This window comes from Zonotrichia leucophrys, chromosome 5, assembly GCF_028769735.1.
Source record: "Zonotrichia leucophrys gambelii isolate GWCS_2022_RI chromosome 5, RI_Zleu_2.0, whole genome shotgun sequence".
In the NCBI taxonomy this organism is placed as follows: Eukaryota; Metazoa; Chordata; class Aves; order Passeriformes; family Passerellidae; genus Zonotrichia; species Zonotrichia leucophrys.
This window is the reverse complement of record NC_088175.1, coordinates 28,286,803-28,305,641: the sequence shown is the minus strand read 5'-3', so window position 1 is coordinate 28,305,641 and position 18,839 is coordinate 28,286,803. Positions and strand designations below refer to the sequence as shown.

The window sequence follows — 18,839 nt, the reverse complement described above, 5'->3', positions numbered from 1 at the left end:
AGGGAAATGAGGCAAGTCCCAGCCTCAAGGCACTTCCAGAAGGAGGTGAGGTGATGCCTGCTGGTGGCATTGCTTTTGATATAGGAGGTCTTAAAATTACTTATTTTGAAAGTGTCATTTTTGATAATTTATAGCGAGCAGGTTCTTTTGGCACAGAGGAGCCTCATCATTGCACTTTAGATATTATTAAAATTTGCCACTACAGTTCTAGGGAGAGTCCTTGGGCTATTTGCTTTATAGCTGGAGTTTGGAGCCAAAATACTTACTGTAACCTGAGATTTAAAGATTTTGCATGCTATTAAGAAAGCAAGCTGCAGCCTGCCCTCTTCCCCATCCTTTCTTCAGGGTGGCTAAAGTACTGCAAATACGACACATGCACGCTGCCTTTTAGCTGACTTCACAAAAAAGTGTCTACAATAGTGTAATTTTTATGTCAGTAACACATGTGAAAAGAATGTGTGAAGTCCATGAAAGTATGTGAAGACTCATGCTAGTTCTGTGTTTAATGGTAGTGAGATACGAGGCTGCCATATCACACTGAGGTGTGCAAAGTTCTGGCGCTCTGAGCCAGCCTTTAAGAAGAAGGCTGAGAAGCATTTGCTTCCTCTGTGCCATTTGTGTTGTCAGGAATGTGCTAAAACCAAATCCCTGTATACTGATAGTGATAACTGGAATAGTCCCAGTCTCACAGGAGTAAGATGAAGGCATTTTCCTTTTTGTGGTCCCTGATACTGTGGAAGTCTGTTATGGATGGCTTGGACTTTTCTCAGGGACATAATTGGGAAGAGCCAGCTGATACCTACATGTGAACTTCCATGTACATTGAAACATTGAGAATTCTTTTGATTTACCTTAAATTTGAATTTTCCGGGGAGGAAAAGAATAAAAGGTCCTGATATAATTTTATTTTTAATGTTTAAGTGCGGTGTTTCAAGAAGTATTTTTCCCTGTAAGATAGGGAACTGTACCCTCTCAGGTAGAGAGTGCTTCAGTTTAGAATATCTTTTCTTGAAATCAATGCTTTTCCTCTGCCCTTACCATCCTCCTTTGCAACCCCAGAAAATGAAGGCTGGTACATTCCTGAAGGCTGCTCCAAAATAAACATCCAGCAATTAACAAACTGCATTAACAAACCCCTTTAAACCACCAGTGCAATGCAGTAGGTGCTTGTAAGAACGATATTCAGCCATGGTCTGTGCTCCAGATACGGGGCTGGTTGTGAAGCAGGCAAATTTCCAAAGCTGGGATGACATTCCTGTTACCACTTTCCATGCCAGCTGTCTCAAGGAGTTGTTACAAGAGGTGCTAATCAGGTGCTTGAGAGCAGCATTCTGTCCTTCCTTCCCCTGCCAGGCTCTGGACATTGCTCCCAGGGAGGAAAATGCTATTAGAGTATTAGGTCATCTCGGTGCTTCCTGTTTTCTTGACTGATTCTCCTGAAGCTTGCTGTGCTGATTCTCAGGTCCCAGTGCACTGGGGTTATGGCTGTGTACAAAATAAAGGCGGAGAAATGAGAGGCTGCATCACAAAAGCATATGACTGGACATTTTGTTTTGCAAGGCTGGTGAGACAATATGAATCATACTGTTCCTCCCACACAGAAATCCCCTTCTGCTATAGTTATGCCTTGCATACCTAATAGCTTAGTAAATAGCATAAAGAAACTTCTCAGCAAAGGTGGGGAAAACCGTATCTCCCAAGTGGCCAAACACCACCCTCCTCAGCTTTGGTCTAATACTGGCATCTCAAGATATTGACAGTGTGGTAATCATTATGAGAAGTGTCAGTGGAAAATGATTGGATGCAAAAAATGCAATTACCTCTCCCTTAGCCAAAAATAACTGGAATGTCCTTTAATATTTTGGTTACTCCACATGCTTACATGTGAACCTTGCTGGGAGAATGACAGCAGCATAACAAAAGCAGAAGAGCCTGTGGGATTATTCAAACCCCCCTGCTGCTCCTTATGGGCTTGTTTGATCAGAGGGGCTCAGCACAGCTCCACTGTGGCTCATGCCTGACATTCACATCTGTCTTTGCACGTGAGTGAAGGCTTTCTGAAGCAGCCCAGGTGCTGGGAGGCTCAGAGTCCGGTGTCCCCAGAATGGGTTCAAGGCATGCAAAACGAGCACCATTTTGTTTATTGCCTGGTGGAGGCTTTCCAGAGTCCACATGTGAAACCCTGCCGTGGGTCATCACTTTGGGCAAATGCCTGGCAGGGAATGGGACAGTGGAACTGAGGAGGAGTCAGTGGTGTCAGATGGGTGGGCAGCCAGGAGCTGCCAGCCACTGTGTCCTTGACTCATATGCACGTGTTACAGTATGCAGCAGATGTTTCAGGTGCTGATCAATAGTGCAATATGGGATAAAGAAGGAAATTCTGGCAGCATATGGGAGAGATTTAGGCTGTGAGGAGGTGGGAAGATCTGCCTCAGGAAGATGTCTTGAATGCAAGCTACTACAATGGGAAACTGCCACCCTTTCTCTTGTGTGTCTGGGAATACAGGGGCTGTGAGTCCTGTAGTTCAAGTTTACAAGTTTAAAACACTGAATTCAATGCATTTTCATAGGGCAAGTCTTGCCCAGCAGCTTGCAGAATGGTTTAACTGGGCCCAAAGAACTTGTGAAGAACAGGAGGAGTATTTCCAGCAGCTCCTTGAAGGCAGAGAAAGCAGCGAGGTTGGTGTGGCCACAGCCTGAGGTACTGACCATGCTGGGGGCACATAGGGATGGGTGGGAAGTGTGGCTGGTGGGGATGCTGGACACGTCTGCCCACACTGTGAATTTTCTTTCCCTGGCCCCTGGTGCCGGCTCTGTTCAGCCATGGCCATCCTGGCTCGCTGTCCCTGAGCTGCAGGCCCTGCTGCCAGCCCCCCATCCTGCCCTGGCGGTGCCCACCTCGCGGTGCCCCGCGCTCCAGCAGCACACCCGGCCCTGCCGTTTGTCTTGGAGGCCCAGAGCAATTCCCTCGGCCTCACGCCCCTCTGTTTACAGTATCGCAGCCGCTTCCAGCCTGAGATAGCGCCGTGGCCGCCAGGTGACCCTGGCTTAGTGTAAATATTTTGCTTTCACTGGAAGGAAATGTGACATACATTTGGGGTGGAAGTTATCCAGAGGCTGTGGCCTCGGGAGCCGAACTGCTGGGAAGCCCCTGCTGCAGTGCTCTCAAGGTACCAGCACTATCAAACACATTAGGGGCCTGTGCACCAGCAAAGGGCCAAAGATTTGCTTCTCAGTGCCACAGCAGGGGCAGCTGGGGCTCAGTGAGGAGTAAGGGTGCCCATGCTGCCCAGACACGGCACAGTGAGGCACTGCATGGCCTGCCTGCCCTGGCACACCTCCCCCTGGGCTGCTGAGCCCTGGGATGAAAGAAGGTCATGGCAGAGAGAGATGAGCAGAGGTGCTTTCCAAACATCCATGTGAGTTTGGAGCAAAAATGCCATAAAAAAAAAAAAATCACTGCATGATGATTTGTGTTTCTTAAACCATGTGGCCACGTAAGCAGCCATGGGTAATGTGGCAGGTCCCAGTCTCCTGCTAATGGGCTTTGTCCTGCACTGAGGATAGTCTGGTTTAAGGCCTGGATGGGTTTTAAAAGCTGCCTCCAGCTGAGGGGTGTTTGTTGTTGGTGACACTTGTGATTGCCTGCCTCAGCCTGTCTGTAGATATGCTTAAAAAGGAATAGTAATACAACGCTTAAAGGCATATTGTACCAAGTAGCTAGTGTCACATTTTACATCTGATAAATATTAATTAATGGTATTTCAAAGTACAAAAGGTGCTGGGAACTCACGCACTGGCTGGAGAGAAATAGATCTCCCATATTTAACCATAAGCTTGCTGAATTTGACTTGGCATAGCTGTTACCCTGGAGTGGTGTCTGCTTGTTTGGCACTCCTCCCTGTCATACCGAGGTGCTGACTTCCCACAGGACAGCCCCACAGGGAATCAAAGAGCCAGATTATCCAGATTGGGCAAGCTGCGCCAAGTCAAGGGTTTGGTTTTGGTAAGTATCCAGAAATTAAGGCTCTAACTTGTTGAGGTTTTAGGCCTTGCCTAGGCCTTGTCCTTATCAACTGCTGTGAGCTTAATTACCAACCTTTGTTTCTCCAGACAGTCAAATATGTTATGGAGAAAATGCATGTGCGTTCGATTCACTTGTGAAAGGCTTGACAGTAGATAATTTAAAATCAAATTACAGTCTGCCGTTAAAACAAACCCAGAAAGTTCCATTTCACAGGACAATGCTCCTCATGCACTAAAATAAAAGCTGATACAACTACATGGTAATGCTCAGCCAGATCACAAAACTGTAGGGAGGTTAATTGACTTTTTAGGGAGATCCCCAGTGAATATTAAACAGACCCTGACATTCCTAGCACCGCTGCCTGGGATCAGCACTTCACTGCCCGCTACGTGCAGAGACATTTAAACAGCTCTTGCAGCAGCCACTGACACCATCATACTGAATCCTTGCTGGGAGACCTTAGAAATGAGTCACAGATGGGAATGATCCTGTTCCCCAGAGCACACTGCCAGTGTGCTTAGCTGAACAGCAGTGGAGAACGAAGGAAATGAAATAAAAAAATTTCAGAATTGGAAATTTTTATTGCATCATTTCATAATTAGAAATGAACACATACATATACACACATGTGTATGTTTGCATACAACTACATATACATGCAGGCCAAAGAAAGCACTAGGAAGCTGTTGCAACCAAAGCATGTGCCACACAATCCTAAGTAGGACGTTCTGTTCATTGTAGAACATAATGTAGCTCATGGAAGCTCAAAGATGAAGCAATAAAAGTTGTGTACTAGCCAGTTCAAGGTTACACAAAAACATTAAGCTCCCTCTTGTTTAGAAGACACTGAAATGTGATACATGAACAAAAAAAGAAGTATTATCTTTAAATCTTAAAAAAGAATAGCTGTTTTACTCTGTAGAGATCTATGGGATCCTCTGCTCTGAGGAAGAAAAAAGATCTTTTTCCCAACTGGAAGGAGAGATTAGTTTTAAGTTGAAGCAGTATACATGTGATACTCCTCATGTAGTAAATGATGTGTGGGCTGGCAAGTCTCTGGGCCGCCCCCATCAGTGTTTAACATTCAGAGCTGTGCTGTGGCACCGAGCACTGAGGCTGTGGGACATCAGGGGGGGCCACACCTTAGGGTCTGTCTGCTCTTACATCTCTATATTCAGAGTTAGAACTGAAAATCATGCCGAAGCTCTTGCCCCAGGACTTCAGTTGACCTGCTAGCTCTTTGAAATCAGCAGCAGCAGCAGGTTAGCCACCACCAGCACCCTGCAAGGTGCTTCTGGGCTTGTGTGAAGCAGGAGAGTTATGGAGAGGGATTTTTGGCTGCCACAGCCTTTGGGTGTGCTGTGCTATGTAGTGCACGTGCTGTGAGCTGCTGCTTCTCCTGAGAGCAGCCAGAAGGAAGGGGTCCTGGGTCCTGGCATCACAAGGCTGAGAGATGATCCGTGCAAGGCCGGCAAGGTGTCAGTCCATGAACTCACTGCCACTGTGGATATGAAATGCTGGGAAAGGGCAAAGGAGCTCTCAGCCATTACAGGAAGGCTCAGTTCCCTGCCTGGAGGATGACAGACCACTCTCCCACTACAGACTCTGTTTAACAACAGATTAACTGAATTCTTTTCAGCTTTTCTTGTGCTGAAAGGACGTTGCCCAAAGCGGCTGAAAAGACAGCCCACGTATCCAATACTAGCAGCCCTTTTTGATCCGCTTTTTCTTTGACATTGCCTGAGGCACCCTCCCCCACAGCCCTGCAATGTAAATTCACTTTTTAATGCCCGTTGGGTTGGATTTGTGAGGAGTGTGAAGTGCCAGCCACCTAAAAGGCCAGTCAGAAGAATTGCCATCTAAAAGGCCAGCTGGCAGAGAAGTGACTTAACCTGACAAAAAAAGGTGTTGAGACTAGTTTGATTATTTTGGGGGTGGAGGGTGAGGGCAGGTGGTTGTGTTGGCACAAAGAAAGAGCTCTGGACCCAGTAGAAACAGCTCATTCAGCCAAGCACCAAAACTGGTGCCAGCTCTATATAAACTCTGCTGCTCCTCTTGCAGTTTGCAGTTTTTATCCAGACTTGTCCCAGTCAGCACCAGGAACTGCCAGGGGGTGCATCTCATCAATAAAACAGGCCAGAAGAGACTTGTTTCCTGTGTGTTTGCCTTGAATCAGGATGTATCTTGCACCCAGAGTTCCACTTAGCTGTGCGAGTTCCAAGAGCTGCCTTGGTATTTGCACCATCCTATATGGGAGCTGGGGCAGCCATCAGCCTGAGCAGCAGGAGGAAACCTCTCCCCTGTTCACAAGTGCTCATTTCTGGGGTTTTGACTCATTGCAGATGGTGCAGTGGGGTGTGTGGGCTGTGTGGGGTGTGTGCTGTCCTACGAATTGCAGTTCTGGACGCAGCTTTCAGTGGTCACCCCCATCGCTGTGTGAACACTGTGATGAAGCACACAGTTCACTTTCCAAGCACAAAGCTGTCCCATAGAGAGATGCGTGTTTCAAGAAGAGGAGAAAAAGATACATGTGGCATGTGTTTCTGAGAAACATGAAAACATGAAAATTATGCCCAACAAGAAAACGCAGCTGAGAGATAGCTGGGAGGGCTCTGTCCTTTCAATCTCTGTGTCTATCAACAGAAGAGGTGCTTGAAAATTGCACCCATCATTTTCTTTTGCAGAGTAATAAGCAAATAGGTTTTAGCCTGTCGCCTGCAGGGAAATGGTTTTGTAATGGAAGGAGCACTCTGAACTAAATCAACAAACAAGAGAATGGCTGTGTTTGTTTTTCCATGTACTGGAGGTGAGGGCTCATCTATGCTGGAGTTTCTTTCACATCCTCTTCACTTGACACAGGGCAGGGGACAGGCACAGACACATGAAGAGCTGCACATTTACGTGGAGGGAGCATTGGAACAACAAAACTTTTGGTCTCTGTCTTCCCCCCACGCTTGTGCCATGCCCTTCCTGTCAGTGGAGTGGGAGATGTGGGTCTCTCAACATGCCTGATGCTCTGCCTCTGGCAGTATTTTCATGAATGTTTTAAGCCAGCACTTGTCACTGACATGGGAGCTGTCTGTCTCACTGCCCCTGACTACTTGTTTCCTCCCCTCAGCTCTTGTGCAATCATACTGAAGTGCATCGGTGAGTGCAGCTGGACCACAACCAACCAAGGACTACAAAAAGAATGCATTTTTTTAATCCCCTGATTCTCCATCCAGTTCACTCTCTTGCACTGGGAGTGAACCTCGTGTGCCTCTTTTGGCAGTGATGCTGACTTATTGGGAGATACATTCATGGCCCTCTGGCCCGGGGCAAGAGGTGACCTGGCTGAGGAAGGCCCTGCTGGCCCCAGGGCATTCCTGCCTGCCTGTGTGGGTGGCAGGAGAAAGTAGCAAGTAAACTGAATTAATCAACCAGAAGCTTCGATAGTGGTGGAAGTATCTAGTTCACATGCATACATATACTTACAGAAATGCACTTTACTACAGCAATTTCACATGAGGCATGTATTTTTGCTTATTGATTATGAATCCAGAACCACCAGAGTAGTCTTTTCATATGCTTTGTTGGTATGTCTGAAGGATGTGTGCCCAGCACAGGCTCTGGCTAAGCATTAAGTTGGGAAGAGAGTTACCTAGCCAGACAGAGGCCTTTTTGCCTCCTTTAAGTTGCATTTCAAAGACAGACAATTATTTGGAAGTATCTTGTGTGCTTAATCAATGCACAGGAAGCATTTCCAAAGGCAAGGGCAGCAGTGAGTGCATGCTTTAATCCTGTCTCAGACACAGCATTCCCCTTATTCATCTATTCCCAGCATTTGAACTATCAGCTCAAAGGCAGGCCTAGAGCTGGCATGAATAGCTTAAGATAGCTCTCTCCATGTTTAGGTGACTGGATGCCCATATGGGCTTATGTTTTCAATGTATATTCCCCCTGTCCCTCTTTTCTCCCAGCAGGAGAGAGGTATTTCTGCGTGCTTGTGTGCCTTGTATGTGGCAGGCCAGGCAGCCCTGAGCCTGTACAAGTGCTTGTGAGCACACGCAGATAGAGATGTGCCCATACAGACCCAGATGTGCCCAGACACACCCGCATCACCAGTCACATTTACATCTGTCTGTATGCATGCCTGTTCTGCCATGCAATCAACATATACACAAGTCTGTTGAAACAAGACCATTTTTTTCCTCTCCTGAATTGCCAAATGCTGGAAGCTGCAGGCTAGCTATTGTGGTTACCCTGATTCCCAGGTTTCTCCTGCAGTTGGCAAGTAAGCGGCACTGCGAGTTTCCTAACAACTGGGATGAAGTTTTGTGTAAATCACCTTCTAGGCGTTAGACTTTTCCCAGCAAAAGAGGGGGGTGGGTGTTTGGAGGAGGGAGAATTGCTCTCTTTGATGTGGGGATTAGTTCACATGTCAGCATTATCCCCCTTTTTTTAATATGCTGTGATTTATAGAAGGGCGGCTATGAGAGATAGCCAAGGGGACACCCCACGTGGGACTGACAGACACCACCTCCCAGAAAATACCTACAACTAAAGCAGCTGGCATCAACAGAAAGACTCCAATTGCAAAAAATGAAAGCATTGTAAAAAAAGCCCTGTTTTGCCTAACAAATGTTTTTTAAAAATTAGGATGGGCTTTACTGCTTATTGAGCAGAAACTGGTTTTCCCAGCAGCAGAGGGGGAATCTTTCTGTACATCCACAATAAAGAAATTATAAATACTTTTTTCCTTTAAAAAAAAATTTGTTTTGTATTTTCCCTTTAGAGCACACATCACTAGTTAGAAGGAGCATGGTTTCAAAAATGATTATGCTTGCTTGAAACATATTTTGCAGTGGGACTGCTCCAGAGTTTCCACATTCTCCTGCATTAATATTTTATCAGTGCTTTAGAAAAACTTCACTTTTTGGTCAAAAGTTATGTAGCTGTTCTGCAATCCAATCTTATGTCTGTTAGTGTTGAAGGAAACTTTCCTGATGTTTTTCATGGGAACTGGATAAGGCTCTGACTTATTAGGCTAGAAGCCATATTCAGAGTAGCTTTGCTTAGCATATCTGAATTATTTGGGTTTACTGCTTTGTGAAGTATATGGCTGAGGGGCTGGCAAAGGAGACAGTGATATATACAGTAAGAGATTTAACTTGTATAGCTTGTATTAGTATTTTTTCAAATTTGTGTCTGTTTTGACCCTTTTCAGTTCCTTGTCTTTTTATTTTTCCAATTCTCTTTGAACAAAACTTTGAGCCATTCTAGTACAGCCAAGTTTTATTTTGTAATTAAGAGTACAGTTTAATTTCCAGACAGATCAGCTCTTTAAGCTGATTCCCTGTGTGGCTGCTCTTGTGTTGAATGCAGTGGGGGCAACAAGGCTGCGGCAGCCCAGACTTTAGAGTGAGCTGCTGTAAAACTCTCCCCTAAATAAGCAGTTTTATCGTGTTTTGACCACAGAGATACCATGGGGTCTTCCTTGAGTGTTTTTTAGGTCGTCTCCCACCCACAGCCCTGCATTCACCCTTGCTGCTGCTTTGCTCACGCTCCTTCCAGCACAGCAGAGGCAGCTCAGTGGCTGCCTGGGCACCTTACCTTGAGGGACAGACAAAAGCCAAACCACTTCTTTGCTGCAATGTTTCCAATGGTCTCCCGCAATTCCCCTCACTATTCTTTAAGCATAAAGAGGTTATTGTGTCACCCCCCAGCAACCCATGGCTGCCAGTGACAACCAAAGTGTGACGCACGGCGGGACGTGCCCCACACAAGCAGGCTTTGTACCCGGGGCGGTGCACTAAAGTGGCCACGTTCAAGTGTGGCCTCACAGTGTGACTTCTCCCACCCCAGCCGGGGCTGCTCCATGTGCTCTGACCCAAATGCTAATCGAACTACTTAAACCCGCAGTGAAAGCACAGACAAAAGCTGCTCTGGCATCTCCCCGAGCGCAGCCCTGGCCCAGGGCTCCTGTGAAGGTGCTGGAGCATGCTCACAGACCCACCTGGCTCCGCAGAGAGGGGCAGGTTTGGCTCTCAGGTGCCTGTGCATGCCCCACCTCGGCTTGCTACTCCTCTTTTGTGCCACTGAGAAGTGACTGCAATCACAACCCTTCTCAGAAACATGCACAGAATAACGTGTAATGTGCACAGGCACCCTCTCCTTACAAACAGGTAACAGCAGAGTAATTCAGAGTGATGCTTCCTTCCACTCCAGCCTGAAGCAGGGCTGGGATGGTGTGTGGAGAGAGAAGGGTGACTTGTGGAATGGAATTGATAACTGTTTCCACAGCCTGGGAACACACTGCATATGTTTCTGGCAAACAAGGGTATTTAAGAGACATGGCACATGCTGCGCTTCTTATTCTTCTTCACAAATGGCCCAGTGGAGCCAAAAATCAAAACCATTTCCTGCTTATTTGTTCAAAATATTTGACTGAATGAATGTCAAGCAGCATCCTGAAGACAATACTTCATAGAAGGAAAGACAATTTGGAGATCATGGTGTTCCCCCATTTCACTGCAGTTCCCAGAAATGGAAAATCCTCCTTGCTGGTCTCCTGGCTGTGGTGTGGCAGGGTGGACAATGCCAGCTGACTACAGCCACAGACATCACCAACTTGTACTTTTTTCTACATACGTTACCATTTGGGGGCTCAGACCTGTCTCTGTTGTCGCTGGTAGCTTGAATCTCTCCTGAAGGGTTAAATAAGTTTTTCTTTTAAATAAAGAGACAGCACTGGCCGATTAAACCCCGGTACTTATGCATGTATTTTGTTAATGCTTTTGAGTGAGAAAAGTAATTCCTATATTATTCAGGTGTGCTGTCATCTGGGAGAAGCAAGATTTCTCAACTCCTGTTTGGACTGAGTTGGGAATAGAAATTTAAGCAAAGTTTGTTAAATGCCATATATACTAAGAATTTAGACAAACCTTTTCAGTAGCTATGTTTGAGTGTAACTGAGACTAGAACTCAGATTTTATTATTTTGATGGCTTACAGTTAAGAATGAAACAGTGTAATATAACATAGAGAAATAATCAAACAGCCAGTCAGCCACACAGGACAGGCTTACACTTTTGAATACATGACACTTTTGAAAATTATGAGAAAAGCAGAGAATTTGAAAAACACTGTCAATTTGGGTGCTTTTTTTTTGTTTGTTTTTAAGTTATGTTGATAATGATAGAACTTAAATCAGAACAATATGAACACACTGCAACTTAAAACTTTACCTGGTCTTTTTATTTAAATCCACAAAAATGTAAGTACAGGCTGGAGTTCATAACAAGCTGGACCCTTCCCCTTCGAAAAAGAAAGAACCAAAACTGAAATCAAATGCTTAGTTTGATTATCCAGCTGTTGGCACAAAGGTGCAACTGGCTTGTCTTTCTGAATGAGACCCAGAGGGACATTAGGCCCTGACTGCTAGACACAGCTCCCATGCTTCCAAAAGCTGATCATGAAAACATCAGGTGGAGCACGAGAACTCTTCCTGCAGGAGATAGCTGCCCTCCCTCAAGTAACCCTGACAGCAGGAAAGTACTGTAGCAGCTGATACATCAGAAACAGCCCTTGAATATTTCTGTCTGTCATCCAGATTTATTAAAAGATCACTTCCATTTGAGATTCTCCAAAAGTATGTGTTTTTTCTGATATGTCATATATAAGGATGACACAAAGGTAAGTATGTTATCACTTTCACAAGCTGTGAGATGAACTAATACCTGCACCATCTAGAATTCAGTGATGGAAGGGCTCTATTTTCGTTTTGACTCCCTAGTAACAGACATATTGTCAATGTCCAGCCAAGGCTAAAATTCTACTGGACCATACTGTGTACCTTGTATGCAGGCTTTGAGAAGTGATTTCCATACCCGCTGAAGCAATTAACCATTAGTGCAGCAGTTGGGATAGAGCAAATGAGGCAACCACAATGTGCCTTCAGTGGGTGAGCAGCTTCAGGGCTAAATGGCAGCCTTGTCAGACACTCACCTGGTTCCACTGCTTGTACTTACAGCTCGAGAGAGAGCTCAAAGAGTGTGGAAATTCTGCAGCTAAATAGCCACCTTCTTAGCACCCTGCTCAGTGCAAAGCTTCCCTAGCACCTGGGTAAGAAAACACTGCAGGAGATTCACAGGAACAGGGGTTGGGGTCAGGAGAAAGCATTAAACCTTTGCGTGTAACTTTTCATGTGACCGGGCTGGCAGGCCAGGGACTGTGGGCTCCACTGGCAGGCAGTGGCTTGTGGAGAGCTGGGAATTATTATATAGGATTGGGAGAGAATGCCAGCAATGCACACAAAGCCCGGGGGGAGGATGAAAGGCAAACGCCACGCAATGAATGAATTCAGAAATATGCATGCAATTTCTGAATGACTTCTTTCCCTTTGCTGAACCTGCACACCAGTTTCTGCAGCCACCAGGGAAAGCCTCATGTCCCATGGCTGAGAAGATCCGTGCCAAGCCCTCGGCTCTGCCAGCCCACACGCTGCTCCCCGGCGCCTGCAGCGGCATGGGCACAGGCCACCCGTGCTGTCGGCGGCACGAAGGGCACGGTGTTGGTGTGCCAGGAACGAGGGCCCTTGCCAAGACACCAGTGAGCCCCCCAAATGCAGCTGCCCTCGGGAGGAAAGCGGGGTGGGGCTCTTCTGAATGTGGCAGCTCCCACTGGTGGTGGCAAAGCTGTGGGGCTGTGGTGAAACCCAGAGCTGAGGGCAAGGGGAGAAAAATTCAATGTTGCTGCTTCAGCAGTCTGAAGCAGGCAGTGCCAGAACAGCTCATTGGCTGGGGCAGAGCTCAGCTGGTGCCACCTCCATTGCCACCATGGTGGCTGGGGGCCCACCTGTCTTGTGGCTGGCCTTCCCAGGTGGCTGCAGCCAGATGGGGTGTGCAGGCATGGGCTTTGAAAGCACACAGGAACAGTAACTTGCTGCTTCCCCACAGTGTATAATTTTGGAAAGATGGGAGGAGGGCCATCTAGAAATGGTGTCCCTGCAGCTCCTCACTTGGCATAGTAGAACCATCTTTTATTATCCTTTGGGGCTACAGCTGAAAACAAAAATTGCTTTCATTTCACTTTGGCAGCAGCTCTGGTTGTGTGTGCTCTGGCTGCTTCCTTAATTACAGTGGTTGTTGACAACTTCTGATAGAGACCCTCTCTTTGAGTAGTCCCCCCACTCCCCCACTCTTTTTGCAGTCTGAACACATAACAAACTGGGACAAGGTTCTGTAAAAATAAGCTCACTGTAACTCAGTAATTCCCATGCCACAGTTATGCTCTCTTCTGTCCTCTCAGTTTGTGCTGCTGCTGTTTATTTCCTCTTTCTGGCTATAAGACGTTTTATTTATTAGTGCTGGATTTCCTGTTGCCTGCAGCTGCCCGTTCTTTACTCTCCCCAGTGCATTTTGCCACGAGAGGCTGTCTGTAGGTTTGTTGTCCCACTGACTGAGGTACTCTCATCAAGTTTGGTTGGTGGTTGTATTAAACAACACTTGAAAAAGAGGGGGCTTCCATGGCAGCCTGGGCATACAAACCATCACCCCCTCCCCCAAATAAACCAGAGGCAGAGGAGGGGTCCCTTTTTTATGACTTACTGATGCAGAGATTATGCTTTTTCAGATGGCAGGGACACTTCTTGTTTTGCTTGCACACAGTGCACCACACAGGGGAAGTAAGCTCTTTGACTGGACACGTCTGCAGGCCTGACTGACAAGGGGCTAGAGATTTGCAATTATTTATATTTCAGACTGTTGGCCACATCATGCTAGAAACATCATGCAGACTTTACACATGTGAGGTTCATGAGTGACCTTCCTGATCTTTTGAGGACATTCAACATCCTTGTAGTAAACAGAAAAATTGCTTTTACCAAAAGTGAGATCATGAAGTGGAAAAAAATGTTTTGCTGCTTTGAACACGATTTCCCTGCTGGAAGGAAGAAGGTGGCAAAAGCTTTTTATGCTCTGTGTATTACCAGCAAGGCCAGCTGGAAAAGCTCGCTCATCGACACTGGGGAGAAGTGCTTCATCTAAATTCTCTGCTGTCCAATAGCTATCTGGTATTATTTCAAATGGCAGAGAATAAGGTTGAAGCAGCATCTAATGGTAATAATCTCTTTCTTATGTTTTGTGTGTAAGGTGCTGCCCTAATTTTATAATTTTTTCTTTCTGTTTGGAAGGAATTTGATCTGAAACTGAATAATGAGAGTTAGGGTGAAGTGAACCCCAAGGCATGGAGGTGTGTTTTACAGTGGTGCAGCCATGGTCCTATCAGGATGTGATCTTTTCAGCTGTTGTTCATGGTGGGCAGCTGCTGGCAGAGAAGCTCTGCAGGTGCAGCACCCTTTAGACACTTCTTCCTTTGTGTCAGATGTTCAAGAGCTGCCCATGACCATTAAATAGGGAACAGTCCTCTGACATCTTCCAGGTAAAATGGAAATGGGAGATCCTGAGCATTTGAATTATGAAAGATCCCAGTGTGTTACCTGCAAGCCAGTGTTTTAACCCCAGTGTCCTGGCCAAGTTCCAGTTCTGCTAATTACATCCTGCCTATGTGAAAATTCCCCTGCATTTGTACACTGCTTTCTTCCTCGCTTGTTTTCAGCAGCTGTGTGGAGTTGCCAGGTGCGGCGAAATGCTTGCCATGTTCCACCTCAGGCCTGGCTGCCTTTCAGCAGGGAATGAAATGAGCACTGTGCACAGCATTTGCACTGAGTCCAGATCCTCTGCAGGAAAGAGTGCTAGAGAGGCAGCCTATCCACGGGCCAGTGCTGGAGCCTTGTCACAAAAGGTAACAGCGTTAAGAGGCCAAAGGTTCTAGTGCTGGGGTACATCATAAGGTCACAGGAGAGACAGGAGGACTGATTTTCCTCCCAATGTCCCTCATCTACAAGGGCTAGAATAGCTGGTACATACTGATCTGGTTTTGGTAGCTAACTGACTTCAGATTTGTTTGCACAGTGCAAGAAGCTCTCAGTCCTGCGTACACTGGTCACTGTCAATATACATCCAGCTCTGCATGTCTGGTTGTCTCACAGCGTGAATGAGAGAAGCTAAGGGGAAAATAATTTAAGAGCTTTAAATCTATAGATTTGTTTCCTTGTCTTCCACTTCATCTCATACATATTGCTTTTTGTTTGGCCCTGTTGGGAACAGCTCTCTTCAACTAACCATTAATCCCTCTGGTAAAAATCTCACTCTTACCACTGGAGAAGAACTGGCTGACGCATTATCCCTCTCTTCTGAAGAGGTGAAAGAGATGGCTGCAGCGGTAGTTACAGGATGCAAATAATAAGAAGCAGTAAGAAATGCAGGTCACATACAGAAGGATAATGAAATTACATCTATTCAATACAGGAGTGACTTATTGGCTCATCTGTCTGATCTTCTTGTCAGTCAAGACAAGAAGATCAGACAGATGAGCTCTCTTATTGATGATGGCATTTTTACCACAGTTCTGCCTGAATATTATATGGAAATACATACAAACATGTTTGAGATTGCTTTTAACAGAACACCAACTCCACTGGCAGCAGTGGAGGCAGAACATGCCCAAGGCAGATAGAGCAGTGACTTGATTTTTTTTCCCCACCTCACATCCCTCTTTGATCTTTTCAACATCTTAATTCCATGGGACAGCAATCGTGAGCAAGGGGGAAAACCCAAGGTTGTCTCAAGTTGTGATGCCAGCATGTTTTCACTATATCCTAGGAAGGGAAGTAGAGCAAGTCTTGGAAAGGGAGGGAATGTATCTTGTTTATGGTGTGTTGTTTTTGGTGTAAGACAGAAAGCTGGGACTCAAAGACCCAAGTTCTGTTACCACGCCACCCCTGTGACCTCAGCAAAGCACAACTATTTTAGTCTCATTAGCCCTCTCTTTAAACTGTACTTGTTTCATGGGGATGAGAAGAAGGGGATTAAGCTTTAATTCACTAATGTTTGTAAAACATTTTAAAACTTGATGGAAATTTCCCAGCTAGTGCAGAGAGCATTGGAAAGCTTATCTCCCTCTCCAACTGCATACAGCTCTGCAATATGACCAAAATGAGTGAAAACTCCTTGCATTCTGATGTTTATAATAATGAAACTCTCCAGCTTCCCCTCTCAATCCTTCCATGTTTTTTTTTTTTAAATAGGGAGAGACAGCAATGAAAAATTTTAGTCTAAACAAAGTGCAGTTGCTCCCTGGAGACTTGAATGCATCTCAGTGGAATTTTCCCTGCCTTCAGTCTATTGTACTTCTTAAAGGTCCTGGAACCAGGCATGTGACTGTAAGAGCAAAAAACACTTCTCTGTCTGAGTGCTCTACCAAATATTTACAAGATACTCAGATAAAATGGCTACAAGCAAGTTCAGCAGGGTTTGAGTGGCTAGTGGTGCAGCACTGTCAAGCAGAAAATCTAAATCTTAGCTAAAATAAAATTAAAATTGCATGTTACAAAGGTCTCCTCAAAGCATAAAACTGGTAACACTGAAGCTGCGAAATTGCTCTTCCCCAGGGTGAAATGTATTACTTTTAGAAGCAGCTTATTGAAATGCAGTAGCTTCCTTGTTGTGATGGAAACTGCCTTGTTACAGGAAAGCCCAAAGCTGTGTGAGCAAGCGTGCAAGCAGAAAGCTGCAGAGATGGCCTCTCCATTCCATCCTGTCTGGTGGCTGGGAGTGATGCAACATCAGCTTCCACATGTCTGCCACTGCCAGCCTTAACAGGGTGCAGTACTTTTTAGTAGGGGCCACGTTCTCCCAGGAACTCTCTGGTCACCCCCAGACTGCCAGCAAACAGCAGATGGCAACCTGCCTGCCTGGCTGCCCCAGGTGGCCTCACTGCAGCTCGTTTCCTTGCTGGCTTACTTCAGCTACTTCAGCACTACTTCAGACCTCTCATATTTCTGTATAATTCTCAAGAGGGTGCTCAGGGAGGCTTTAGCTGTGATGGCAGAGGACAGAAGCAGCCTCTCAGGCCAATGGTGCCTTCAGCAGCAGCTGGCACTAACTGAACCCATGGCTTTCCTGTAGGCTTGGGAGCCAGGAACACATCCTGATCACAGCACAGCCAGTGATGCTTTTAGTGGCCTTGAGCAAGTCACACATTCTCTAAGTCTGTAAGGTGAGTAAACAGTTCTGTGGTTTGCAGTCATGTTGTGAATACTTCAAACGTGCTTTGAAGACAGAGAAAGCTGAGCAGCTGTAATACAGATTGATCTTCCCACTGTTTAGATTGCTACCTGTTCTCCTAACATTCTGAACAGTCTGAGCCCAGCTATTTGTAACTCTTACATCATTTCCAAGTGAGTTACAGGAATAAGTACTTACTGTACTATTGCTTTGTAATCAAGCCACTGAGTGGGCTTATCATTCTCTTAAAAAAAGGAAGTGAACATTTCACAGTGTTTTGGGCTGTGGACACTCCTGTGCTTGGCCATTGGTTCCTCCAAACTGATGAGATGGCGAGGTGAATTAGGAAGGCACATGTGGCCTACACTTCTTCAGTACCATGTATGTTGTTCAGAGGCTTTTATTATTAGGTCACTTTAATTAACCTAAACAAAAGACAGGTTTTTCATAAGTTCGGAGTTAAGTATGGCCCCACATATAGAAAGAACAGCACTTGCTTTTAAAGTCAGTCTTTGAAGAGATGAAAGAAGAAGAATGTTCAATCTCTGCTTCACCAGATTTTTGAAAACCAATGTCATCATTCCTTCAAGTCTTTGGCGAGGTTTCATTTGTCCTTTCTATAGATTTGATGTATTTCTTGAAGTCTCACCAGTAGTGCTGGGTAAAGCAGCATCATGTAAAGTATCTTTCAAGGCAGTGTTCCTCACTCGTATGGGCTGCAGGGCAGGATTGGTTCCTTCCCAAACTAAATTAGTTTGATCCTTTCGATCTGAAACACACAATAAAGACAAGATACCTCAATCACAATATTTCTGAATGAAATTGCAAAGTTGCCATTTCTTCCAGCAAACAAACACTTGGAAACCCATTTAATACACAAAACAAATCAAGGTGATAAGTTCACTATGAACTAATGGTACAGATCTGCTGGAAATGGATTGATGTACATGTAATGATCCTCTTTTTTCTGCCTGTCTGGTTGTCCTTCTAGTTACCAGTGTCCAAACTCTCCTTTTCATTCTGGCTGGCAAACTTTCTGATGTGGTCTAGAGCCAAACTTTAGACTGGTCAAGGCCCCTTTACCATTCTTTGCCAGAGCTCTCCAAAGGCCAGCATGTATTTGCTGAGAATACTGTACTTGCCAGGATACTTGTACCACCCTAATTTTCCAATAAAACTGATTTTTCGTAGCCAGTACCTATGAACAAAGAATGGGATGTGCAAGAAGATGGACATTCTCTACTACAGCTCATGTTTGACAATTCAAACACATTTTCTAGAGTTAAAGAGAGCACATCTAATAGCCATATGTTTTCTAACTAACAGCAAATTGCCTTGGATTCAGAGAGAATATTATGGCTCCACTTTACATGCTTTATTAATACCTAGGCTGAGATCAGAGCCTGCTCCCAACCAGTATAATCTGCTCCTCTTCTAGTCTTAGACCTCTGTCACTGACAGACTGTAAAGTGCTTTGGGATGAAGCAGTCTCTTTGTAAATAAAGGATATTATATGACTGTGATTAGACACTTTATGTAGAAAACAGGCTGTTGTTTGTGAGAGGAAATATTTAAAACCAAAATGAAAGCCTTCCTGAGCAACCTGCAAGGTGACAAACACAAACTGAAGAAACACATGCAGTTACCATGACCAAAATATCCAAGGTACCAATCATCAGTCAGATCATGTCATGTCCTCAGGTTTGC

General features: G+C 45.4%; 1 protein-coding gene across 4 annotated transcripts in view; it reads right to left on the bottom strand.

Annotated features, from left to right (window-relative positions):
* Nucleotides 1–11,033: 11,033 nt before the first annotated feature.
* RAD51B (RAD51 paralog B) overlaps nt 11,034–18,839 on the bottom strand; it is a 400,026-nt gene continuing 392,220 nt past the window's right edge. For all 4 annotated transcript variants that reach the window (XM_064713534.1, XM_064713536.1, XM_064713535.1 and 1 more), the window contains one exon: nt 11,034–17,901. In XM_064713534.1, coding sequence (XP_064569604.1) covers nt 17,750–17,901 — 152 coding nt within the window. In that variant the 3' untranslated portion in view covers nt 11,034–17,749. The remainder of the gene's footprint in view (nt 17,902–18,839) is intronic.